This window comes from Ochotona curzoniae, unplaced genomic scaffold (genome assembly GCF_017591425.1).
Source record: "Ochotona curzoniae isolate NIBS_2020 unplaced genomic scaffold, NIBS_Ocur_1.0 contig_430, whole genome shotgun sequence".
In the NCBI taxonomy this organism is placed as follows: Eukaryota; Metazoa; Chordata; class Mammalia; order Lagomorpha; family Ochotonidae; genus Ochotona; species Ochotona curzoniae.
In genome coordinates, this window is record NW_024466219.1 from 12077527 (window position 1) to 12103421 (window position 25895).

The 25895-nt window shown below is 57.1% G+C and overlaps 1 protein-coding gene across 1 annotated transcript; it reads left to right on the forward strand.

Annotated features, from left to right (window-relative positions):
• The first annotated feature begins 320 nt into the window (after nt 1–320).
• Nucleotides 321–25895, forward strand: IGFN1 (immunoglobulin like and fibronectin type III domain containing 1). Its single transcript, XM_040985784.1, has 29 exons — nt 321–416; nt 1163–1172; nt 3044–3166; nt 4682–4818; nt 5517–5616; nt 6566–6610; nt 6806–6851; nt 7372–7549; nt 8493–8606; nt 9809–9977; nt 10329–10601; nt 11837–12007; nt 12632–12919; nt 13559–13834; nt 14051–14191; nt 14489–14652; nt 14920–15283; nt 15532–15656; nt 16232–16373; nt 16749–17048; nt 17514–17813; nt 17984–18151; nt 18815–18943; nt 20475–20777; nt 21128–21216; nt 22310–22505; nt 22944–23240; nt 23788–24114; nt 25882–25895. Exons 1-29 carry the CDS (start codon nt 321–323, stop codon nt 25893–25895), a joined length of 5085 nt encoding a protein of 1694 aa, XP_040841718.1.

Below are 25895 nucleotides of genomic sequence, written 5' to 3' on the forward strand. Positions count from 1 at the left end.
TTTACTGGAACAAAAGGCTTTGGATGATGAGAAAGATGGCATAAACAAGGTGACATCACCGAGCAAACTGCCACTGAGCAGTCTGTTGGGAACTTAAAAGCTCTGCTTAATTGTGGGGGGGGGGGTGTCTCAGGACCCTTGCAAGGGAGCCTCCTCTGAGGCTGGGGATTAGCCCTGAGGGGTGGGGGAGGCCCTGCCCTGCCCTGCCCTCCCAAGCCAGGGCTGGAGCAAGAGGGAGGCGGGGCGAGTGGGAGGGGCAGGGAGTCTGGCGTCTTTGATGACCTACATCTGCTACAACCCTGCCTCACCACCACCGGTTGATGCAGAGTCTGCGGCTGCGGACAACAGCTGGGAACGAAGACGAGGAAGAGGAGGAAGAGGCCAGGAAGCAGGAAGGCGGCTGCACACCCGGGCAGGTCAGCCCCCCTCATCCCTCAGGCCAGGGAGGGCAGCGATGGAGGCACTAGCTCTCTGTCTTTCCTAGCCAGGCAGAGCAGGTGGTGGGCGTGTGAGATCAGCCCTGGGACGCTCCCTGCCTGGCTGGTCCATGCTGGGGTGCATGCAGGGCCCCTCTGGTGGGTTCTGGTCTCACTCTGATTTGCCCCGCCCTGCTTGGCTTAGGGTATGACATGATGATCAGATGAAAACCTCACCGGCAGGTCAGAAGGCTGGCTGCAAGGCTGGCCTGGCTAATAGCACAACCAGGGCAACTAGCATTTAGCTTTTCCTGCTTAATTCCTCCTGGTTGAAGTGAGCAGTAGCAGAGACCTAGACCCGCAGGATGTGACAGTGGGGCAAGTAGAGAGCAGGGATATGTGTCAGAGAGAGGCCAAGGGGCACAGCTGGGGTTCCTGGGACCAGAGCGGGGCTGGGCTGGGCTGAGGGGAGCTGCTGTATGTTTCTGAGAGGGAGCACAATTCTTGTGTGATGTGGGGACCAGCCATGGAGGCCATTTTGGCTTCTCTCCCTACTTCCTCCCATGACCTCCAAGACCATGGCCTTGGGGTCTCCAGCTGAATGGACATCAGCCACTGGTCACTGACCTTGGCCCAAGGCTGGTCTATCCTGGGGGAGAAGCAGGTTCTAGGGGCTAAGCTGGCTTTGTATCAGCCCCGGAGATGCCCCCTCTGGAGTTCTACTTCCCTCTGCCCCCTCTCTGCAGGAATCTGAAGGTCAGGGCTGTGGGGAGAAAAGGACTGTGACACACAGCGGGTAATTGGCTGACAACTGGTGGGGCAAGACCATGGGGGGGCGATGGTGACTAAGACATCCCTGGTGATGTCACACCATCCCAGTGTGGGGGCTGTGGCCGTGGGCCACGATGCCTAACTCTACCATGTGATAGGTCTTTGCAGCACCCCCAGCCATGGCCAGCGCAGGTACTCCCCATTGGTGGCTGCCCTCCCATCCCTTCCCCTGTGACCCCTTTGGGCGCTGCGGCTATGGCGCCTTGTGACCGCTCCAGTGCTCAGTTGGCGCACCATGGCATTCCAGCGCATTGGAGGAGGGATTGACAGGGCAGTGGAAGGGACATCCTGGGGCCACAAGTGCCAGCGGGTGGGCAGCTATGACATAGGAGTGTCAGTATCCTCCCAGAAGACTTGGATGTACCCTTCCTAATGTCTGGAAATGGAGTTTTCCTAATGGAGTCTCCTGGCCATTGGCCAACCACACAGGAAGGGACTGTGAGAGAATTGTTTTAAGACCCCTCCCCATTCATGGCTCTCATCCATCCCAGAGCCAGCACCTCCTTTCCCTGGGTGACTCCCCACTGACCAGAGCAGGTGCATGCTCCCAGCATGCTGGCTGACTCCTGTTCACCTGACACATCACTCACCGGCTTCAGAGAGGAGTAGATGGATTTATGGGGAACCTACAGGCCCAGGCCAAGAAGAGCTTCAAGGCAGCCAAAGCCAGGGACCGTCCTCTACAGACCTTGAGATCTGAAGGATTCCATATCGGATGAGGTTGTGGGAGGGAGAGAGATGCTGGGCCTTGTGGGGAAATCTCAGAGTTGAAGGAGGAGCCAAGAGGCCCAGGGCATGGCTTGGGAGCATTCACATCCTGGAATGAGTCTGAGTTCCTCCAGTTTGGGAAACCCCTGGGGTTGTCAGGCTGGGGTCTCTGCCTTCTCCCTGTCTGGTTGCAGGAAGCCAGTCAATGGCTTAAGTTGGAATCTGACAAGTTCTTGAGGATCGTGGCCTTTCCTAGCTCCCTTGTGAGGCATCACGGATGAACAGATTGTGTGTGTGTGTGTGTATATGTGTGTGTGTGTGCGCACACACACACAGGTGTGCACCTCTCATAAGCAACCTGCTTTCTGTTCTCAGGAAACCAGTTTCCAGCTCCCATCTTCGGAAGAACCCAGCAGGAAGCAGGACCATGGCAGGTGTGAGGACTGATCACCCTGCTCCAGCCCAGCCCCGGCCCTGGCTGGTGTCCCCTGCACCCCAATTAAGATGTATTTATTTGTTTGGAAGACAGAATTACAGAGAGAGAGAGAGATCCTCTACTCTCTGGTTCACTCCTCAAATGGCCACAACACACAAGGCTAGGCCAAGGTTGAGCCAGGCCAAAGCCAGGAGTCCAGGAAATACTTCCAGGTCTCCCATGTGGGTACAGACTATCCTCAACTGCTTTCCCAGAACATTAGCAGGGAACTGGATTAGAAATGGAACAGCCAGGATTCAAACCGGCGTCCATATGGGATTCAGCATTGCAGACAGTAGCTTTACCCACTGTGCCACAATGCTGGTCCCTGGGCTGTTGGTTTTGATTCGTCTTCCTGAGTAAGGGGTGCTTAGTGCCAATGCAGGCGCCTGCTTCCTGGGGAAGAGCCTTTTCGGCTCCCCCTTCTCCAGCTTTTCCCCAGGGGCAGGCTTAAGGTTACCTTAAGGGCAGCAGGGAGAACCAACCAACCTGCCCCTGCCCCTAGTAGGAAGGTGCTTCCTTCCTGGGGACGGGGGAGGATCTATGGGTGCTCAAGACTACCCAGTGTGTGGGGGAAGGGGAGCCCCAGCTCCCTCTCTGTCGCCTTTTGCAGGGAAGCCCCTCAAGAAGCCCTCCATGCCTGGTGTGAGCGTCCAGCAGCTGGTGGAGGAGATCCCCGAAGGCGGCAGCCTGCCTGGCTTTGAGCGGAAGCCCGTGACCTTGGCTCTGCAGGAGGGTGAGACCCTGGAAGGCAGCTGCCCAGGGCTGGCACTAGTTCCAACATGCACCAGGCAGGGGGCTCAGGTCCATTAGCACGTTGCATGAGGGCATATTAGAAAGTTTAGTTAAAATGGAATTACTTTGGTGCATAAAAAAGAATGGAAATCCGTGCATAATGTTCTCATCATATTTGCTTTTGTGGTGTTTTTGAAGGCTCCTTCCTATCTTTAAGGGTGCCTGGGAGAAGACTTGGGGTGCTGATGAGGGGAAGGGAGGCGAACTAGGAGGGAGAAGTACTGACTTGGGGTTATTTTCTACTCCTCCTATCCCCACTGTCCCAGAATGGCCCTTTGGTGCCTCCCAATCCCCATAGGCATCAATCAAACCCCAGGGGCCCAAGGAAGTTGTTCCTGGAAGGTCAGTGGAACCATCACTCCAGAAAAGCACTGGGGACAACGGCTTGCTGGGGACGGGGTAGTCACTTTCTTTATCTCCAGTCTCAGTTATCATGGCCACACACACTCTGATGGAAAATCCAGAAATAAACAATGCCCAACTTTCGGAGACTTAGGTGCTGTCCGAGTCTGGTGTCATCCCTCTTGGGAAGTGAAGGATCCCTTTGTTGAGCATGTTCATGCTCTGGCTCTGTGTGTTGCCCTTTCATTAGTCACTTAGCAACTGCTTGGCCAGGAGATCCACCTGCTGCAGTTCATGTGTGGCAGGCTTGTGTTCAAACAGTCCTCACTTTGCTGAAAAGACCGAGCACAAAGACAGGGATGCTGGCAATGCCCACATGCCAGAGAGAAGCCACCAATTGCTTCCTCTGAATGAAAAGGTGGCAGCATAGTAAGATGCTCTGAGCAAGAGAATGCATGTTCACGGATCTGCAAGGTGGATGCTTTACAGTGGTTCTATTTGACAGTGGATCACCTTCCTCACCTAGTGTATAAATTAAACATATAGGAAAATGATATAGGGCTTAGGATTATTCCCATTTTGGGGCATCCACAGGGTTCTGGAACATATCCTCTGTAGACAAGCAGGATCGCTGTACTTATTTTTCTAAACATCAGCTTGGGGAGGACTCTTGGGCCTTCTAGGACCTGCTAGCACAGAGTGGAGATGCTCTTGGAGGGAGGCTGGAGGGGAGAAAGGAGCTTGGAGTCTTTTCTGGGGTGGAAGCCCATGTGTGTCAGGTCCAGCCTGGTGGGTACCAAGCAGCCATTGTGTTCCAAGGTTGCTGTTCCCTATTCCACTCAAGAGTAGAAACTTGTCCCATCCTCCTCTGCCCTTTCCAGCTGCCCTTCCCACCTGGCCAGCTCAGCCTCACCTGTCCTGTCAGGAGTCCAAGTTTTTGCAACATGTTGTCTTCCATGTCCTGAGGCCAATGGACCAAGGTTGGCCTCCTTCTTGGAAGGGGCAATTGAAATACCCAGAGCAGGCAGTGTGACACAAATCAGATGTGCATCCTAGCCAAGTATAGTCCCCACTCCCTGATTTCTGGCTCCCTGCTGGCCTCTTCCTACCACAGGGAAGAATGCCATCTTCCGGGCAGTGGTCAGTGGACAGCCCATGCCTGAGGTGCGCTGGCAGAATTCCCAAGGTGACCTCAGTAACTCCAGCAAGTACCAGATCTCGGCTGCTGGCAGCAAGGAGCACACGCTGCAGGTAGGGATGGCACAGCGTGACACAGGGCTTGAAATCCCCATGGGAGTAAGAGACAATGCAAGTTGGAAGTGAACCCACCCAGGGCAATGCCCAGGCCAGAGGCTGTATGAGCCAGAGGGCTCTCTCTGGGAGAGCATCAGAGTCCTGGAACCCAAAAAAACTACAGCCACATCCACAGTGGCTTGGGAAAGTTTTTACCTCCCTCCACCTCAGTCTCCAGGTCTGTAAAATAGGGCTGCAGCAGGTGCTACTCAATGTTGCTAGGAAGAGCTGAGGGTTACAGAGCAAGAATCAGGGTCTAGCCACTCCCTGATTCTTGATTAATCCTTAGAATGTTGCCAATACCAGTCACTGCACAGCTGCTGTGTGCTGGGTCCTAAGCACCCATTTCTTTTCACATTGTTGTTACCCCTGTCTTCCAAGGCAAGACACAGAAGGCCACGGAGGTCAGGTACCATGCCCAGGGCTTCAGGGTTGGTCATCAGTAACAGAACCAGCACTCTAGATCCACTGGACACCTTCCTCAACCAAAGCAGGCACTGATGGCAAGGAGTGGCTGCCTTGTGCTGTGTGTTTGGGAGTTTGGGAGCTCCCTGAGGACCAGAGTGTAAAGCTATGGCTGGCAAACAGAGCAGGGGTGGGCAATACTGACCCTGCTCTCTCCTGCCCTGTGCCCCCTGCCCTCGGCTTCTCTACAGATCAACAAGCTGATGGGTGATGACTCGGACCTGTACCGCTGCACAGCAGTGAACATGTACGGGGAAGCCACATGCTCAGCTAGACTCACCGTCATTGAAGGTGGGCCACTCCCTTGGGGCTTGCCCATCAGGGCACAGGCCTCCAGAGAGCTCTCTCCCCCAGGGCTGGACCCCCTCCCTCATTCCCACACTGAAGGCCCACCCAGGCAGATGCCTGGCCCTCCTCTCCATGCACAGGCTCTGATACAGGTTCTTTCAGCTCGTGCCATGAGGTTGGGACCTGCAAACCACTGCCCAGTTCTAGTCCTGGGTCTCCTGCTGCTAACTTGTATAAGGGGCTTCTGTTTCCTCTCTGGGCTTTGCTGTCCTAGCTGGATAAAGTTAGTGTAAAGTTAGTGCAGCAAGGGACCAACAGGTGACACTGGGGCTACATCCCCTTTTAGGCATGTTCTCTGTGGCTTGCATGGTGCCTGGAATTTGGGAGTTAAGTAGCAGCCTCTAGTCATCCAGGAGGTGGGCAGCTCTTGGGGAAGCAGATCAAGTCTCTACATTGGCCATGGTCACTGCCGCTGGCAAGGAAAGCTGGGAAGGCCAGCATTTACCTTTTCCATCCTCTTTGATAGAAGCAGGTGATGAAGAGAAGGACTGTGAATGGCACACGAGTGGCCAAGCAGCTATGGCCAATGGATCTGGCAAGATGAAGCCTCTGTCCTGAACTAGGAGCCTGCGGCTGTCCCTTTAGATGAGGTTCCATTTGTTGTGGCTGCCAGAGCCACTTTGCTCATTTATGCTACGTGCACAAGCCAGGGGCCTTCACTACTGGACAGATGCCTCCACCTGGTTCCCAAGTTTGTGTTAAGGGCCTGGAGGATCAGAGCCCCCTGAACCTGACCCCCACCCCTGACAGCTCCATTCCTCTTGCCTTAGAGTACAGTGGGGTGCCAGAGTTCTGGGACTCTCCACGGATTTCCATTAATACCATCAATGTGTCTTGCCTCTCTCCTTGCTGGTCCACCTCGGCTCCCACCTTTCTTCCCTGGCTGGTCCAGTGGGCTTTCGGAAGGGCCGGAAGAGACAGAATGAACCCCAAGAGGGTAGGTAAACTTGGCAAAGACCTCCTGGGGTCTTGGCAGTATGGGGAGGCTGCTGGGCCCAGTCACCCCAATGCGCAGCTGGTCATGGCCGGTCACAGCCAGTCACAGCTGGCCTGAGAGCAATGTGCTGGGCCCCCAGTGAGGCTGAGGCATTGGGTCAGCTGGTTCAGTGCCTCACTCTTGCTCCTTTCCTAGATCTCAAGAAAGAACTGGTAGACTTCCGGAAGATGCTGAAGAAGAGGTGAGTGTGGGCCTGTTAGGCAGAGAATCTGCAGGCTGCTCTGATGTCCTGGCCTGGGCTGCTGCCAGCATAGGCAGGGGTCCAGGCAGTGGGGCAGTAGCAGGGTGGATGGGGAGAGCCTGAGCTGACCATACCAGGTCCAGCTTGGCCATGGGAAGCGCTCCATCTTTGGCTCTACCATCTCCCTCTGAGTTCTGAGTTCCTCGCTTTCCCAGTGGGCTGGTCCCCCAATAGAGAGCCAGAAAAGTCTGATTGTGAAGTCAGGGGACAATGCAAACTCCACCCCATCCCCAGACATCTAACCAAATAGCTCAAGTTCAAGTTAGCTGAATAGTTTCTCTTGGAATCCAGAGCCAGGGGCTGAGGCTTGGCCTACCCTCAGCTGGGTCCTTGCAGTCCCCACCGTGGCCTGTTCTCGACATTGCAGCCCCTTTGCCCCTTTCCTTGGATGCCAGTGGTGCAGCTTGCCAGGACCTCTTAGGGTTCCTGTGCCCTTTGACTTGCTGGCTCTGTTCCTCAGGGCCCCGCCTCCAGCCCCAGAGAAGAAGGTGGATCTGGAGCAGGTGTGGCAGCTGCTGATGACAGCAGACAGGAAGGACTATGAGCAGATCTGCATGAGATATGGCATCGTTGACTTTCGGGGCATGCTGCGCAAGCTGCAGGAGCTGAAGAAGGAGCAGGAGGACAAGATGGCCCAGGTAGCACCATGCACCTGAAGCACAGGTGCCTCGCAGAGACCTCGCATTTAGCATTAAGCTGACAGACAGGTCTTGGGGAGCCAAGCATTGCTCCCACAAAGCCCTCAACGGACATGGAGCTAAGGACCTATGCTGCCACTCAGCTTTGCAACTCAGCTCTGATGCTGACAAGATGCAGGGCTTTGTAGAAGATAGGGCCTCTAGGCCTTGTTTTGACTCTTCTGTCCAATGGGGCTTGCAGTTGTAGCTACCTGGTAGAGCTGATCAGAGCATGAGTGAGAGCACGCACCAGAAGCTCCTGGCCTGGTGCCTGGCACACAACACTGGCTGACCACCAACTGGCACCACTGCCGAGGCTAGACAGGGAGGCCCTGAGCTGCTGCCAAGACGCTCAGGGAAGGGCAAGCCATGGCCTCCTTAGCTTTACAAACCATCTAGCAAGTTCCTTCCTTTGTCTAAGTTAACTATTCTGAGAGCAGTGTTCTGTTACCTTGTGGGTAATTCTTCAAGCCTCCAGACTGGAGCCCCGCACAGAGTTTAGCACCCAGCAGATATTGAGCTGAAGCTTGTCAGCTGGGAGAATTTATGGCTGGAAGAGCACCCCAGGGACCTTCCTTGGGTGGGGGGGATTTTCTTCCCCAATTGTAAAAGGGCCAATGCATGGAACACCATGGGCTTGGGGTTCTCAGTGCCCTGCCAGGAGACAGAAGGACAAACTCCATCCACCGATTCACTCCTCAAATGCCCTTACTGGCTGGGGCTGGGCCAGGCCAAAGCCAGAAGCTCAATCCAGGCCTCCCATGTGGGTGGCAGATGGTGTGAGCGTTCCCAAGTCTGCGCTAGCAGGAAGGTGCAGTCAGGAAGCAGCTGCAGGCAGGAGTAGAAGCCAGGCACTCCAATGTGGAGCTCGCAGGCTAACCCCCTGCTCCTGTCTGCCTTTCAGTACGTCACTGCCGTCTCCAACCTGAGGCACATCAGAGTCACCAAGGAAGGGGTGGCCACATTTGATCTGGAGTTGGAGCTCAGAGATCTTGAGAGCAAGATTTACCTGTACAAGGTGAGGCTGCAGGTGCTGGGGAGGGAGCGTGGCTGTGAGCTCCTGGGCCCGTGGAGCCCCTTGCTGGACTTGGTTCACACCTTGGCACAGGAACCTCTCACGTTTCCGGCTGGGCCCATGACTGAGTGCCAGGGTAGTATAGGAAGAGGGTCCTGAGGCCACTCAACTGCTATGTGGAGCTTCTTCCTGAGGCTGAACCCAGTGCCACAAGGGCCTCAGGAGGCAGTGAAGTAGCTGCAGGTATAGCTGAGCAGGTGTGTGTGGTGTTAGGTCAGGTATGAGCCCTTTGCCTCATTTCCCTCACCTGTGAAATGGGGCTGACAGCGGACATGTCTCCCTGTGCACTGAGGGGGCTAAGTCTAAACCTGGAGCCCCCTTCCCCACCTCACCATCAGTTCTGCCCCTCTGCCCATTGCATCTCAACCCACCCTTGTTGCTAGGACACAACACATAGACTGGGCAGGCGAGTGGTCAAGGTTAAGAGAGACTTTCCACCCCATCCTGTGTGTGACTCTACCCTGCCCCCCCCACCATAGTTCTGTCTTTCTACCATACTTGTTTATGATGTTCAGAAATGTTCTGTCTCCTCCATAGAACATTAGTTCCCTAAGGGCAGGATCCGCATGTGTTTTCTATACTTAGGTGCCCAAAGCACTTAAGGCAGTGCTTGCCTGGCATCCAGTGGGCACTTGCTGGGTGTTGGTGCTGGCTATTGTTGAGCAAGTAGCATGTCTGCCCAGGTCTTGCCTCCTGAAGGTGGAGGTATATATAGATGGCTGGATGTCTGGCAGTGCACTTGGACAGCCTTGCTTGATGAATGAATGAACTGAGGCCCTGGATCACTGCTCCCAGCCTCATGCCTCCCTTGCCATACTGGGGCAGAGCCTCTTGTCCCGGTCTGAGCTGGGGCTCCAGCCTGCACAAGAACAGAACAGAAGTTCTGCCTCTTCACAGAACACCTGCACATTCTTCACTGTGTGGAAATCACCGCTGTTCCCAGGACGTGTTCTCATCCATGGCCATGTCCTGCCATGTCCACCAGACCCAGCTCTTCCCAGGCCCTTGCTTATATTACCATGGTAGCACTATGCTGCCTGGGTAGTGGGCAAAAGCCACTGCATATAGCCAGAGCAGGGCTGGCACCGGAGGCTCTGGGAATCCAAGATGTGCTGAACTGTCCTTTCTTCTTCTCCCGGCCTCAGGATGGAGGGATGATCCCCTATGGCTCTGACAACCAGACCAGGCACTGCTTGCGGCGACTGGGGAAGCGCTACCAGTTCCAGGTGCAGGACCTGCGACCCGAGGATGCTGGCATCTATCAGATCAGGGTGGAGGACACCGTGGTCTTCTCCACGGAACTGCAAGCCAGTGGTGAGTGGGCTTCCAGGAAGGGTCATGGATGACGTCTGTTGGGCATGCAGTGTGGCTGACTGAGTGTAGTCTCCATTCCAAGGACATACTCAGGTGGCTCCCTAGCCATGTTCTCTGATTGCCAAGCTCATTGTGCTCTCAGCAGGCGGACTCTGCAGCCTTCCACAGCCCTGCAGCATGTAGCCCACGCCCCGGCTTGCAGGTCTTTGGTGATTTACCCGAGGCCACACAGGGCATTTGTGTCCCAGTTGGCATGATGTCAGGCTCCCTAGGTCCTTGGCTCCTGCTGCACCTGGTCCTGCTGTATCCCCCTACTAGACTGACAATGGTCCTGTTCCTGCTTCCCACTAGCCATCCCTGCCCAGGCGGTGGTCCCACTGGCTGACGTCCACTGCAAGGAGCAGGGCGACGCCGTCTTTGAGTGCACGCTCTCCAGCCCCTGCCCCAATGCCACTTGGCATTTCCAGCACCAGCCACTGTGGCCCAGTGATCGGCATGAGGTGTCTGTGTCACCCGATGGCCTGACCCACCGGCTGGTTGTGAGAGGGGCCCAGCTCTCAGACAGGGGTCTTTATTCACTGGGCACTGGGCTCCATGCCTCCAGCGCCTGGCTGGTGGTAGAAGGTAAGTGGCTACTTGCCCTGCCAGGGCAAGCCCCTCAGGGCAGGGGTGCCCAAGAAGGGAGGTGGGAGGTCAAAGGAGGGTTCTTTAGGAGTGCTCCTGATCCTGCCCTCTAGGACTGCTCAGGAGCACAGATCCAAGATGGCCTGAGGGTCCTGGCCAGGAGCTGGTTCCCACACAGGAAGCCCCTGGACCAGGCCAGAGGACACCCTTGTAGCCTCATGAGGACAGGGATGGGTTCAGTGGCTTTCTAGGAAACTACAAATTGGTCACATGTAGGGCAGGTGGCAGGGCAAGATCTTTTTTAAAGACCATGTAACTTTCAGGCAGCTTGCTGAACAAATGACTTTTATCTTGGGTATCCATGGGTCAAAATGTTCACCAGTTGGGTGAGGAACTAGGGTTGACCCATGCACCTGCTGGCCCAGTCCAGCTTCTGATTCCCTTGCTGGGATCACTGAGGTTGGGGCCTAATAGGGGCTTTGGCTGGATTTAACATGGGTTTCCATTTTTTCCCTCTGCCCTCCACATGGGTGCTGACCTCTATGGAAACCACACCTCTCCAAAAGCCGGAAAGGATGAAGGCCTTCACGCTGATCAGCAGCCACACATGCCGGGAGCCCAGCCCTCAGGAGCTATAGACTCCGGCAACCTCGGTGTCCAGGCAGGGCAAGCCAGAGTGCAGGGCACTGTGGCTAGCTCCCTCGAGGGGGCTGAGCCTGCCTCTGGGCTCCAGCTCACAGCCCACCCAGATGCAGGTGTCTGTGGCAGGCATGGTTCCTCCTTAACAGGGCACAACGGGACCGTCTGGGGCCTGGGGACACTAGGAAGCACTGGAGCAGATTCCCAGGAAGAGGGTAACCGGGGGGTGGCAGGTGGCTTTGGAGGAGCAAGGAGTACGGAGGACAGGCATGGGAGTGGCTTGGCATATTCTGGGGGCTTCTGTGCCACCATAGGGGCTGGTTCTAGCCAGGGCCCAGGGCTTCTGGGGAAAACAGGATCAGGCTCTGGGACAGCTGTGGAAGCTAAGGGTGAGGCCAGAGGTGCTTATGGGTGTAGTGCAGGGGATGCTGGGAACCAAGACCCCTCAGGTGCTGCTACAGGGGGATCTGGCTTGGGTGGCCCTGGGAGAACCCTCATGGGTGGAGCCTGGGACTGGGCTATGTCCAGAAGCTTGGAGGGAGCCAGCCCTGGGGAAGGGCATGGTTTGGATGGTGGTCTTGGGGATCCTGGTGCAGTGGGATTTGGGGATAGAGGCAGTCTCAAAGTCTCAGAGTCCCTGGAGACAGTCAGGGACAGAGGCTATAAGGATGGCCCTGGGGGGCCAGGAGCTATGAGGGCAGGAGGTAGAATGGGTGATGGGGAGGGGCGTGGGCTCCTCGGTGCTCAGGCCTCTGCAGCTGAGACTGGTTCCTGGGGCCATTCCAGGTCCCCTGAGGTATCAGCTCTTCAGGCTGGGGCTGCTGCCGAGAGCCAGTGGGCTTCTGGGTCAGGTGCTATGCTGGATGATGGGACGGCATCCAAAATGTACAGACCTCCAGGTACTGTGGACAGCACAGCTTATGGAGAAGGATCAAGGAGTCTGCAGACTGGGAGGATAGGGCCAGGGGGTAAGGCAGCCTTGGGCAGAAGCTCCGAGGGATCAGCAGGTGAAGCAAAGCAAAGGAATGACTGGGGAACAGCAGGATCAAGGAGTGAGGGTGGCTATAGGGGAGGCCCAGGTGGGACTGGGGGGAGTGAAGGAGACTATAGGGGAGGCCCAGGTGGGACTGGGGCAAGTGAAGGAGGCTTCAGGGGAGGCCTAGGTGGGGCTGGGGGAGTAAGGTCAGGGGGTGAAGGAGGCTACAGGGGAGGCCCAGGTGGGACTGGTGAAGAAGGGTCAGGGGGTGAAGGAGGCTATAGGGGAGGCCCAGGTGGGGCTGGGGTGATGGGGCCGGGGGGTGAAGGAGGCTACAGGGGAGGCCCAGGTGGGGCTGGGGGGAGTGAAGGAAGCTACAGGGGAGGCCCAGGTGGGACTGGGGCGATGGGGCCAGGGGGTGAAGGAGGCTACAGGGGAGGCCCAGGTGGGGCTGGCGGAGTAGGGTCAGGGGATGAAGGGGGTTACAGGGGAGGTCCAGGTGGGACTGGGGCGATGGGGCCAGGGGGTGAAAGAGGCTATAGGGGAGGCCCAGGTGGGACTGCGGGGAGTGAAGGAGGCTGCAGGGGAGGCCCAGGTGAGACTGGGGGAATGGATCCAGGGAGCGAAGGAGGCTATAGGGGAGGCCCAGGTGGGACTGGCGGAGAAGGGTCAGGGGATGAAGGGGGTTACAGGGGAGGCCCAGGTGGGACTGGGGCGATGGGGCCAGGGGATGAAGGAGGCTATAGGGGAGGCCCAGGTGGGACTGGGGCGATGGGGCCAGGGGATGAAGGGGGCTTCAGGGGAGGCCCAGGTGGGACTGGGGGGAGTGAAGGAGGCTACAGGGGAAGCCCACGTGGGGCTGGGGGGAGTGACGGAGACTATAGGGGAGGCCCAGGTAGGACGATGGGGCCAGGGGGTGAAGGAGGCTACAGGGGAGGCCCAGGTGGGGCGATGGTTCCAGGGGATGAAGGAGGCTTCAGGGGAGGCCCAGGTGGGGCTGGTAGAGTAGGGTCAGAGGGTGAAAGAGGCTATAGGGGAGGTCCAGGTGGGACTGGGGCGATGGGGCCAGGGGATGAAGGAGGCTACAGGGGAGGCCCAGGTGGGGCTGGTAGAGTAGGGTCAGAGGGTGAAAGAGGCTATAGGGGAGGTCCAGGTGGGACTGGGGCGATGGGGCCAGGGGATGAAGGAGGCTACACAGAAGGCCCAGGTGGTTTTGGGAGGATGGTTCCAGAGGGTGAAGGAGGCTACAGGGGAGGCCCAGGTAGGGCTGGTAGAGTAAGGTCAGGGGATGGAGAGGGCTACAGGGGAGGCCCAGGTGGGACGATGGGGCCAAGGGGTGAAGGAGGCTATAGGGGAGGCCCAAGTAGGGTTGGCTTGGGCCCTGGTACTGCTGGCGGGATAGAGTCAGGAGATGAAGGAGGCTATAGGGGAGGCCTGGGTGGTTCTGGCGTGATGGGTCCAGGGGGTGAAGGTGGCTACAAGGGAAGCCCAGGTGTGGCTGGGAAAGCAGGGCCAGGGGGGCAGATGCGCAGTGGACATGGTTCAGACAAGATTGGAGAACTGGGCTCATGGTCTGGAATGAGGCATGAAGCTGGACTCAGTGGCCATGAAGCCAGGGGTCAGGGGTCTGGGTGCTGGGCAGCATCAGAAGGTGGCACCAGCACTAAGGGTAGTCCAGAGAGGGGCAGAGGAATGGGGCTTGTGGATGTGGTCGGTCCTGGGAAGAGCCCAGGAGCAGCAGGAATGCTGGGTCCTACAGATGGCACAGCATCTGGGGACAGTCCCATAGACCCAGGGCTTCTGGGGCCTCAAGGAGGCCCCCAGACCATTGCAGATGGGGTGGGCTCCAAGAACAGTTTTGGAGACTGTGGCATCTTAGGGAGCCCTAAGGCCCAGGGTGCTGCTGGTTCCAGGGGACAGGAAGGGGTCCGAGTGTGGCCTGATGGCTCTGGGACCACAGGCTCCATGGGGTACAGTGTGACTCCCAGTTGGGAGAGCGGGGCTGAGAGCTGGCCAGGAACAGCTGCTCAGGCACCTGGGCATGATGGGGCCTCCTGGAAAGCAGGCCCAGGGACGACAGATGGGAACAGAGCTGTTGACCAGGGAGCACTGGCACCTCCTGGAGCTGGAGACTCGCAGCTGGGAGATGGAAGGACAGGAGCAGACTCCTGGGGCCCAGCAGGGGTGGACAGTGGCTCAGCGGCCAGGGCAGGGGGCGAGGCAATGTCAGGGCCTATGGGTGGGCGGGGGATGAGCAATGCTCAAGCCTCAGGCTTGGAAGACCAGGGCTTTGGCCACAGCAACATGAGGCCTGGGGTCCAGCTCTCAGGCTCCAGAGCTTACGGTTCACTCCATGAGACAGAGGCCACTTTGGGGGGAACCCACAAGGGGCCAGGGGGCTCACAGGGCAGAGAAGGCGCGACAGGGCAAGAGGTGGTCAGGGGGCATCAAGGCCCTGAGCCTCTGGGTAGCAGAGAGCAAGGCCCTGGCAAAGGCAAGACTGGTCACACAGAGAACTTAAGTGGCTCACGCCAAGGCGCTGCCAGTGGGCAGGGTGATGGCCCTAACCCCAAACCTGAGGAGTCAGGGTCTTGGGAAACCCGGAGTGGCTCCGATGGTGACAGAGCAAGAGGGACACAGCTAGGCAAGGGGAAGAGAGGAGGCTGGGTCTCCCCTGGGATGCAGGGGTGTCTGTGGGCTGAGGCCAGGAGAGCCCAAGGTCCTGCAGCACTAACCAGGGACAAGGTGCAGGGAGCGGGAGAGTCTGGCAGGTTAGACCAGAGACCTGGGGCATGGATAAAGTGGTCGAAAGCTCAGGCAGGGGCTGAAGTTGGAGTACCCGAGAGGAGGGATGTGGAGGAGGCTAGAGGCAAACGGCAGCCACCTGGAGGGGAGCAAGGGGGGTGCCCGGGGGAGTCTCTGAGTGAAGCCCAGAGCCAGCAGCCCCCAAAGCCCTTTGGTAGCCAGGGTGGCCACTCAGACGCCCACAGCATCAGCCCTGCAGTCACCAGGAGTCCCAGGGCCAGAGACAAGGCCAGTGTGGGTGCCCTCTCCACGGATGGCCAAGGTAAGTGTCAGTATGGGTTTTTCCAAGCACTGGGATGCTGGGCTGGGTCTCCATGCTCGCTGTAGTCCCAGGGGTATGTCTCTGATTCTGTCCTCTCTCCCTTCTCCCATCCCTCCCAAAAGGCCTGGGTGCTGCCGGAGCAACTGGGAGGTGTGGTGTGGCTGACATCAGCTGAGCCCAGCTGGCAGCAATGGGTGGCCACCCAGGGCATGGCGTGGGCCATGGGGACTTTCTCTGTATCTCCCCAGGCTGCAGGGACTACTTCTCCCAAGGCCTGGCTGATGTGGAGGTGCAACAGGGGGAAGCCGCCACATTTTCCTGTACCCTCACCAGCGACCTGGGGTCCGGCACATGGTTTAAGGATGGGGTTAAGGTACCATTGTAACCATCTCTCTCCCAGGGAGGGAAACAGAAGAAGTGGGGTGAGGGGCTCTTGCTAACGGAAAGAAATTAAACAGCTAACAATGTGTGTTATGTTTAAGATTATATGGGCCTCCTTCAACCGTCCCAAATGCCTCCCCATACCTGTGTCCAACCTTCAAGGCCTGTGATTAATGTCGCCCTGCCATTCCAAGCAGGTGGAATCTCTGGCTTCATGCTCTGCAACAGCTGTCAGGCCAGGATGGGGCTGTAGCCTGATGCTCGGAGCACGGATACTGGCACCAGTGAGGTCTCATTGCAGATCCTGGCACTGCCACTAGAGTTACCTATAAAAATGAGATTAAGAATAGCACACATTCGCTAAGGTTACCGTGATGGTTCAATGAGCCACTCTAAGCATGGGATTGGGCACCCGTGCCTGGTAGCTGGGTCACTAGCCCGTGGCTCCCTCCCCTGCCCTCCTCCCCTACCACACACTGTAACTAGGACCTCACTGTGGTTGCAAGGAACCCAGCTGGCCCTGTGACAGTGAAACTGATCGACTCCTGCTGGGGCCTGTGTCTGCAGCTTACCGCCCAGGATGGGGTCATCTTGGAGCAAAAAGGCCTGGTGCACAGACTTGTCATTGCCGCCGTGCAGGGGACCCAGGCAGGGAAGTACACATTTATGGTTGGTGACCAGCAGAGCGAAGCTACCTTGACCGTCCAGGGTGAGAGCCAACACTGCTTTCCCTGTCCCCCACAATCTCTGCACCAAGCAACTGTCTCCTCTTTCCCATCCTGAGCTTGTGGCCACAGCCAGAGGCTCGCTCCACCTCTGCCATCTGAAAGGGGGCTTAAAAGAGCCAACGCTAACCCTCCCTATTCCGGCATCTTCTCTTGTCTGGAAATTCTCCGTGAGCTCTAACCTTGGGCCATCCTGTCGCACACCAGGTCCTCTCTCCTTATTAATCCATAGGACAAGGTGGAATACAAGGCTCCACACTCCTGGCCAGAATGTCCCTCTCAGTTCTCTATCTGCTCCTGAGCAGCCTTGGGTCCTGGCTTCCTTGACTTCCTTCTCCCCCTGCCCCTTGTATTTCCAGACCCCCCCACCATCTCTCTGGATGTGCTGGAGAAGCTGAGAGAGCCCCTGGTGGTCAAGGCCGGCAAGCCTGTGACCATGAAGATACCTTTCCAGAGCCGCCTTCCTGTGCAGGCCGCCTGGAGCAAGGATGGGGCCGAGGTGCTGGGCAGCGGCCGCCAGGGTGCCCAGGTGGCCCAAGGGAATGACTACACGCGCCTGTGCCTGCCGAGCGCTAGGAGGAAGGATGCTGGCCAGTACAGTGTGACACTGAAGAGCCAAGGAGGCTCCACACAGGCCCACCTCACCCTGCAGGTCCTAGGTGCCAGCCCCAGCCTCTCCCTCCCTGCCGCCAAGGTGGGGTCTGGTGTAGCCTCTGCTGGCTTGGACCCTCACTTGCATGCTATGCAAAAACCCTCTTGCATCTACCTGTCCTGTGTGCCCCGCAAGAGGCAGTAGGACGGAGCAAAAGGGACAAGCAAAGGGCCAGTCCCCTGCTGGAGGGTGCAGGTAGGGGAAGAAGGCTGCTGGGGCCTGGGCCTTGAGCAGGTGCAGCTATATGCAACTGCTTATGTCCAAAGGGCTGAGCAGGTGTGGGTCCAGGTTGGTGGGGCCACAGCACATCCCTGGGATCACTGAGCAGGGAGAGGGTATCTCAAGATCTGATTGGCCCATCCTGCTGCAGGTGCAGTTGCCGATGGACAGAGTCGAGGGTGGGGGAGAGCAGCCACACACCCTGTGGTTTCCTGACTGCCTCTCTCTTCTTGCCTTCTCTCGTGGGTCCCAGACAAGCCTCAGCCCCCGCTGGGCCCCCTGGAGGTGCAGGACTGCCGTGAGGCTGGGGTCTGTCTACGCTGGCAGCCCCCACGGGATGACGGGGGCCGGGCCGTGGAGCATTATGTGGTGGAGAGGCGCCAGGCTGGCAGGAGCACATGGCTGAAGGTGGGGGAGCCTCCCCCAGACTGCACCACCTTCATGGACAATGGTGTCAAGCGGGGCCGGAAGTATGCCTTTCGTGTGCGGGCTGTGACCTCCGAGGGATCCGGGGAGGCCCTGGAGTCTGAGGAGCTGCTAGTGGCACCTGAAGGTGAGAGGAGCTTCAGGGTCAGGGCTGGATGCAGGAGGGACCACTAGCATCTTCCCTCAGCCACAGGGAAGGGTCTGTTCTGTCCTTCCTGCCACTCCCTGGGGAAAGCCAGAGCACCGCCTGGCTCTCCAGCCTAGTCTCTGGCTTACCAGCCTCCCTCTCCGTCACAGCCCTCCCGGGGGCCCCTTCCTGCCCCACCATTGTGTCGGCCTCCAGCCGGGGCATCACACTGACATGGACGGCACCCCGTAGCAGTGCCCACATCCTGGGCTACCTGATCGAAAAGCGCAAGAAGGGCAGCAGCACCTGGACAACTGTGAATGACCAGCCCGTGGCCGGTGAGAGTCCTGCACAGGGGTCCATCTGGGTGGGCAAACAGTATTACGAGGGGCAGTTTTGATTGTCATTATTGGGCTGGGAAAGATGCTGTTGGCATCTAAGATGTAGAGACAGCAGTGTAGATAAACATCTTCTAACAGAGATGAGACAGCCTGCCCCTCCTCAACACACTCCAAGGAAGGTTCCAGAAAAAACAAAAAGTCAAAATAATAACGTTCAGGAGCACCAATTCATCTCTTAAGGAACTCTTTCCTGAGGACAGAAAGAACTTGACAAACTGGAGGGTTGGGGTCCCCTGAGGGCCTGGGCATCTCTGAGCTCTGTTTGAAGAGGCCCAGGTATGGAGTCGGTGGACTCAGGCCCTGAGGCTCAGGGTATGGCCTCCAGGCCTCAGATCCTCGTCTCTAGGGGAAGGGATGGGGTAAGCTGTGGGTACACTCCCATGGGCCTCAGCTCTGCAAACAGAGAGAACCAGAGAGGTGAAGGCGTGTGCCCAGAACACTCAGGCCTGGGCGGGGATCGGGGCCTTGTCACCATGAATGTGGCTCATTCCCCTTGGAAAGCACCAGATAACACCTGCTGGCTGGGGCAGCAGGGAGGGGGTGATTCAATGTGGCCTGCTGTGTAGCCTTGTGGCCTGACACGGAGTGGGCTGTTCACAGACAGGAGGTGGACAGTGGAGGACGTGCGGCAGGGCTGTCAGTATGAGTTTCGTGTCACAGCGGTGGCTCCTGCAGGCCCTGGAGAGCCTGGGCCCCCATCAGAAGCTGTCTTCGCTTCGGACCCCCTGAGTAAGTGAAGCATCAGCCCGGAATGGTGACAGGTCAGGGGGAGCTAGAAGGCCAAGGTCAGAAGGCACTGAATTGAAATTGCACCTGTTCAGAGCCAGCTGTGGAGCCAGGAGTCTTCCCAAGTCTGCAGCACCCACGCTGGACTCGGGGCAGAACAGTCCCCGACTTCCCACCCACCCTCCTCAGAAGCAAACAGGGGAACTTCCTTGTTCATTCTTTACCCACGGAACATCTGCTCACCTGCTGAGAGCCCTGTCCTGGTGTCCATCGCAAGACACTGAGCCTCAAATTGCACTCCCCTCCCTGGGACCTTGGGCCACTGGAGGCTGCTGGTAGATACTTTTAGCACAACAGCATTAGCCAAAACCCTCTGTGATCAAAGATGTGTAGGACCCAAGCTTATGGCCTGCCTGATCTTAATGCAAATCCTATTTTGAAAGGTAGAGAGAGAGAGTCTTGGCATCTGCTGGCCCACTCCCAAAATAGCTGCCACAGTCTGGACCGGGCCAAGCTGAAGACAGTAGCCTGGAATTCCGTGCAGGCTTCCCCTGTGGGTAGTAGGGACCCAACCAAGCACTCAGACCATCTTGGGATGCCTTCCCAGCATTAAGCAGGAGCTCAGTTAGAAGTGGAGCATCAGGGCTTGAGTCTGTCAGTGCTCATACAGGATGCTGTCGTTACAGATGGCGGCTTAGCCTTCCATGGCACAGTGCTGGCCCTAACCAGTGATTCCAAACTTCATTTAGAAACACCTGAAGGCTTTTAAAGCTCCCGATGCTGCAGGAGGGAGGGGCATTGGAACAGAGGCTGTCACCATGTGGGACACCCACGACACTATCGGAGAGCCTGGTTGGAGTCCCAGCCCTGCTCTTAATTCAGCTTTCTGTTCTTGCCAACCCTAGGAGGCAGCAAGTGGTGGCTCAGGTGTTTCAGTCTCTGCCTCCCACATAGGAGGCCCAAACTGAGTTCCTGACCCCTGGCTTGGGCTATTGCAGACAACTGGGGAATGAGCCAGTGAATGGACGAATTTTTTCTCTCTCTGCCTTTCAAATAATTAAAAAGGCTATAAAAAACTGGCGGAATAAGGTCTCAAGGTGGCATTGCTAGGCCTGGAATATAATTCCCCCATGTTCTCAATGAACAGTGGGGCCTGAGGCCAAAGCTGTGAGCAAGTCCCTCTCACTTGGGTGCTTTGCAACTCCCATCCTTGCCCCTGGGTGGCCGTGCATGCTGGAATTACAGTCCACTCACTAGGCAGAGTGGGAAGCCAGAAGCAGTCAAGACAGGGGACCTGGAGGTCAGCATGACACAACAAAAGCCGTAGGGCCGAGTTAGGGAATGATGCAGGGACAGCGAGGGGAGGAGGGGGCGCTTTCAGGAGGAGATGGCTTAAGATATGTGTGGGACCTGAGAGAGTAGGGATTTGGGGCCAGTGCAAAATTGGCTGAGAGCGAGGGACCCGGCTTCTCCCCAGGAGGGCTGAAGGAAGAGCTGTGGGGCCATTCCTGATGTTCCCACGGTGCTCTCGCAGGACCTCCAGCGCCCGTGCAGGATCTCCGGGTCACAGACACCTCCAACACCAGCATCACTGTGAGCTGGACTGGGCCCGACACACAGGACGGCGACGAGGCCCAGGGTTACGTGGTAGAGCTATGTGGCTCCGACAGTCTCCAGTGGAGCCCATGCCACTCGGGGACTTTGGCAGCCACCACCTTCACAGCCAAGGGGCTTCGGCCCCAAGAGGGGTACTATGTGCGAGTGACAGCAGTCAACGCAGGGGGCCGCAGCCAGCCCGTGGCCCTGGACACGCTGGTGCATGCCAAGCCTGTGGCTGGTTAGTGCTGCCTCCCCACTCCCTGAGCTGTGCCCCTGCTGAACTAATGAAGCAAGCCAGTATGTGCTAGGTACTGTTTACTAAGCACCTACCACATGCCAGGCACCAGGCTGAAATGTGTCCATATTGCAATCCCTAGCCACCTCCTACCTAGATCTGTGGCAACCTCTGCCCCACACCAAGGCCACGACACTTTTCACCGGCCAGCCCTATGCTTGCCAGGGGCCTCCCTTCCCTCAGATCCCCTACCCATCTTCCTGATGCCCCAGCTCTGTGGGGTCGCTGCCCCATTAGACATCCCACCCAGTTGGCGAATAGGGGTTGGGCCCCAAATGTCCGATGTGTTCTAGTTGGCCCCAGGTTCCTGATGGACTCCAGCATGAGCCAGTCGCTGACATTCAGGGTTGGGGATACCATTCGTGTGCCTGTCACCTTTGAGGTAAGTGTCCGCAGGGGATGTGATCGGGAGCCCTCAGTGACCAAGGGTGTCAGATGTACTCCTACAGGTGCCTTTGTTCCTTGTTTGCTTCTGGGTTCTGGTCAGTGAACAGGGCATATTGGAAACCAGTGGCCCTGGAGGGAGGGTTTGGGGAGGCACAGCCCTCAGCTGGCCCCAGCCTGCACCGAGTCTGCCAAGCCTGCTGCGTCCTCTAGGGGAAGCATCTGGTACTGCACCTGCAGGCGCCTAGTGAGGCTCAGTGTTTGCTGGCTGAGTCTTTCTTGCATCCCTGGGGGTGGCTGCAGGGTGGATAAACCCTTGAGCTGCACTGCCACCATGCAGCTGTAGTGCAATTAGGAGCACTTGCTGCCAGGCTGCTGGGTTGTGCCTTAACCTGTCTCCGTGCTCTCACCTCTCAAATGGGTGACCTCCCAGAGGCTCATTCTGAAGACTCAGAGAGCCCTTAAACAGTGCCTGACGTTGGACAGGCTCCAGTCCCTGTTCTAGCTGCCATGAACCTCTAGAAGCAGAGGAGGTGGCTCAATGGGTTGCATCCATCCACGTGGTGACTTGGGTAGAGTTTCATTGCTCCCAGCTTCAGCCTGCCTCAGCCTGGCCTACCAGAGGATGGGAACTCTCTGTCGGCCCACCTCTCTGCCTCTCAAATAAATATCTTCAGAATAAAGCATCACATGTTCTCAATGATCCAATCATCACGACAAAAGTCTGCAGCATGAGCCACTGTGTCCACTATATCCCAGGCGTTGTAGTGCTTGCCTGTGGCTCAGCCCTTGGAGCTCTCAGGACCCTCCAGCTGGGAAAATGCCTGGGGCATCCCCCCATCTGATCCCACTGCCCAGGGCTCTCAGCTCTGAGGGCCCCACATGCCGTGGGCAGCATGAAGTAGTTGGCTTGGCCGTCCCTCAGGGCTTCCCCAGTCACCTACTTGGTCCCAAGTTTCTGTGCTTCGGGCCAGCTGCCTCTACTTCCAGAAGGTACTGGAAGTACCTGCTTCTTCCTGCTTCTGTCCCTGGCCCAGCCGCTGTGGCCACAACACTTCCCCATCACAGCATGTGCCCCGTCCATTCCCCAGGCTTCCCCCATGCCTGAGGTCGTGTGGCTGAAGGACGGTGCTCCCTTGCCCAGAAGGAGCGTGACAACCACCAAGGATGGCCTCACTCGGCTGCTGATCCCCACAGCCAGCCTCTCGGACAGTGGCCGCTACTCCGTGATGCTGAGGACGTCCGAGGGCAAGGAGATCAACCACCGCTTTCTCATCACAGTGGCAGGTGAGGCAGGTGTTGGCACAGTCTGGCTGAGTCCCTGGTACCTGCTCCCTGTGTGCTGGAAGGCAGAAAGTCAGAGGAGCCCAAGAAACAGATAGTTCTTCCATGGCTCCATCCTGACTTGGGCTACACTTGACTTGGGGTGTGCGGGGCAGGGACCCTGTGCCAGGACTCAGAGGCTCCCAAGGGGTTGACCTGTGGCCCACGTGCCAGGGCAACCCTTGGCCCTGGAGGGGTCCCTGAACATACCCAACCTGCTCACCTTGTAAGAGCAGCTCTCTGAGTTGCCTGTCACTTCCCCAGGAAATTAAGGTGAATTTAAGAATCATTGTCCAGCCTTTGGAGCCAGCTCTTTGGGGGCCCTGGATACCCATCTGGCTAGCAGACTGGGGAGAGGGGAAATGAGCTCTAACCTGGTCTCCCCCAACCTCTCCCCGACAGCGCGCCCACAAGCCCCAGGACCGGTCCGCCTGCAGGGGAACATGCTGGGGACGGTGACAGCTGAATGGGAGCCGTCGCCGGATGAAGCCCAGGGACCCCCCCTCTACTACACTGTGCTGATCCGCTCCACAGACCATGGACCCTGGAGGGAAGCGGCCAGTCGCGTGCACACTAACCATTTTACTCTCCTGGGTGTGCTCCCCGGCCACGAGTACTACTTCCGTGTGGTGGCCAAGAACGAGCTGGGGGTCAGCGAACCTTCAGACAGCCAGCCCTGGTGCACCCCGCGAAGGCGAGGTGGGAGTCCTGATGACACAAGGCAGGCAGAGCAGGGCAGGGCAAGGTTCCCTGGCAGATGGCCGTAGCTGGCTTCTGCCACCTGCTGCCTGGCAGTTCTGGGTCTCAGCCAGGCGGTTCCACCCCTAGGCTGTGGGTTTTTGGGTCTCTAGGGTGACCGGGGGAAGGTAATGTGAAATCACTTTCTCTGAAAGCAAAGTGGGTTTTACACGCCCTCCTGGATGCAGACCTTGAATAATCGCTAGAAACGGCGGGTGGGGAAGTCAGATGACGGATTTCAACTTTGGAACACAGAACTTTCTGGAAAGTTCCACACACACAAATATTAGTTGCAGGTGGTGAGAGAGGAAGGCTGAATTTTCTTCTTTCTCTTTTGGGTTCTCTGTGCTGCCTGTTGGCAAGGGACTATGTGTTTGCTTGCAGTAAAAGAAGCAATGTAAAAAGATAAAACTTTGCAACACCAGGTAGCTCAGTGGTGGCCTGGCCCTTGTGCTCAGTTCCCGGTCCCCCACTGATGCTCCTGGCTCTTGCCCCCACTTCCCTACAGAGAAGTTCACCATGAGGGCCCCGAGCTACAAGGAGCCTGACCTGCGTCAGAAGCCGCGCTTCCTGGTGGGTTTGCGTGTGCACCTGCTGCCACAGGGCTGTGAGTGCCGCATGAGCTGTGCCGTGCAGGGCTGGCCCCGGCCCCGTGTCACCTGGTATAAGAATGGCCAGAGCCTGGACAGGAACCCCACCGTGTATAGCACCGACGTGCAGGGCGTCTGCTCCCTCGTCATTGCCAACGTGGGCCCCGAGGACAGTGGCCAGTACAAGGCTGTGGCCGAGAACCCACTGGGCCAGGCGGTCAGTGTGGCCACCCTCATTGTCACAGGTAATGGTGGCCCTTGGCCCTTTCCAGGGCAGCTTGGCTGTGGGTTGGCAGAGCAGGCGGCTCCGTACCAATTCCCTGCTGTGTCATCCTGCCCCCCACCCCGGGATTAACCCATCTGTGCAATGAACTGGACAAAGAACTCCTACTCTGTAAAAAGATTTAATTATTTATTTGAACATCAGCGTATCAGAATTGTGGGCAGAGGGCTGGGAGGAGACAGGGGGAGGGAAGCAGAAATGAATCTTCTACCTGCTGATTTGTTCCCCAGATGATGGGGCCAAAGCTGGGAGCCAGGAGCTTCCCCTGGGTCTCCCATGTGAATGCAGAGACCCAAGCACTTGGGCCATCATCCGCTGTGTTATTCAGGTGCATTAGTAGGGAGCAGAGTGGGAAGTAGAGCAACCAGGATTTGAACTGGCACCCATATGGGATGCTGGTGTCCAGGGTGTGGCTTAACCTGTGATGACCAGTCCCAGATGAGCAACTCTTGATGGAAGGGACTGCCACTTGACCACCCGTGCTTCCCAGGGTGCTTTGCAGAACGTTCAGGTGAGTAGTCAGGTGCACCCTCACAGACATGCAGACCTGGGTAGCTTTCGCTACCGGCTGTTCTCCTTGGCATTCAATAGTTTATCTACTAAAGGGAGCATCAGACTTCATAGACCGTGGAATTGTCAGTTTATTCTGATGTAAAATTTTTGAAACCAATATAGTTTTTCCTAATATATATTTATGATTTAAAACATGTTTTATTTCATTTATGTATTTGAAAGAGACAGAGAGAGATCTTCCATGTGTTGGTTTACTTCCCAAATGGCTGCAACAGGCCAGGTCTGGGTCAGGCCTAAGCCAGGGCCTGGAACTCCATCATGGTCTTCCAAGCACTTGGGACCCCTCCACTGCTTTCTCAGAAGTGTCAGCAGGGAACGGGGCTGGAAGAGCAGCCAGCACCCCCTGTGGTCCAATACAGGATGGCAGCACTGCAAACGTGGCTTGACCCACTGCATCACAGCATTAAACCCTTATAAAGTTTTTGGAAGACTCCTTATATGCATGGGTTTCAAAGAATTTTAAAAATTTTTATTTGAAAAGGCAGATTTTATGGACAGAGCGAGAGACAGAGTCTTTCATCAATTGGTTCACTCCCCAAGCAGCCGCAACGGTCAGATCTGAGCTGATCTGAAGCCAGGAGCTTCTTTCTGGGTCTCCCACATGAGCGCAGGATCCCAAGGCTTTGGGCCATCCTCTGCTGCTCTCCAGGCCATAAGCATGGAGCTGGATGGGAAGTCCAGCAGCCGGAGCTAGAACTAGCGCCCAGATAGGATGCTGGCACTCTAGGTGCCAACCCTAATTATTTTTTACACCAAAATAAACTCATTTTTCTCATTTTGTTTATCACATTAAAAAAAATGCTCAAATTTACATGAGTGATAAACACTAGCTGTCAATAAACCATTTTTTCGATCCTGAAATTGACCCATACAGGAACCCCTACAAGCCTTCACTTTTGCAGAATTAACTTCTGTGCAAAGACGGCCTGCCCTTGAGAGGCACCTCAAGGTGCCCCGGCCAAGGGTGCTGTGTCCCTAGAAGAGCCTGGGTGGGTGTGAAGGACTTGGTGCGAGCTCAGAGCCAGAGGGTGGTCTAGACAGCAGAGCCTGGGGTCTGCCCCCTATGGAACAGCTTTCCCCACTGCACGGCGAGGGGTGGGGATGAATGGGAAGACAGCTGGCTCCCTGACCCTTTGGGGGTCCCTATCTCTTGCAGAACCTGACTTCTAG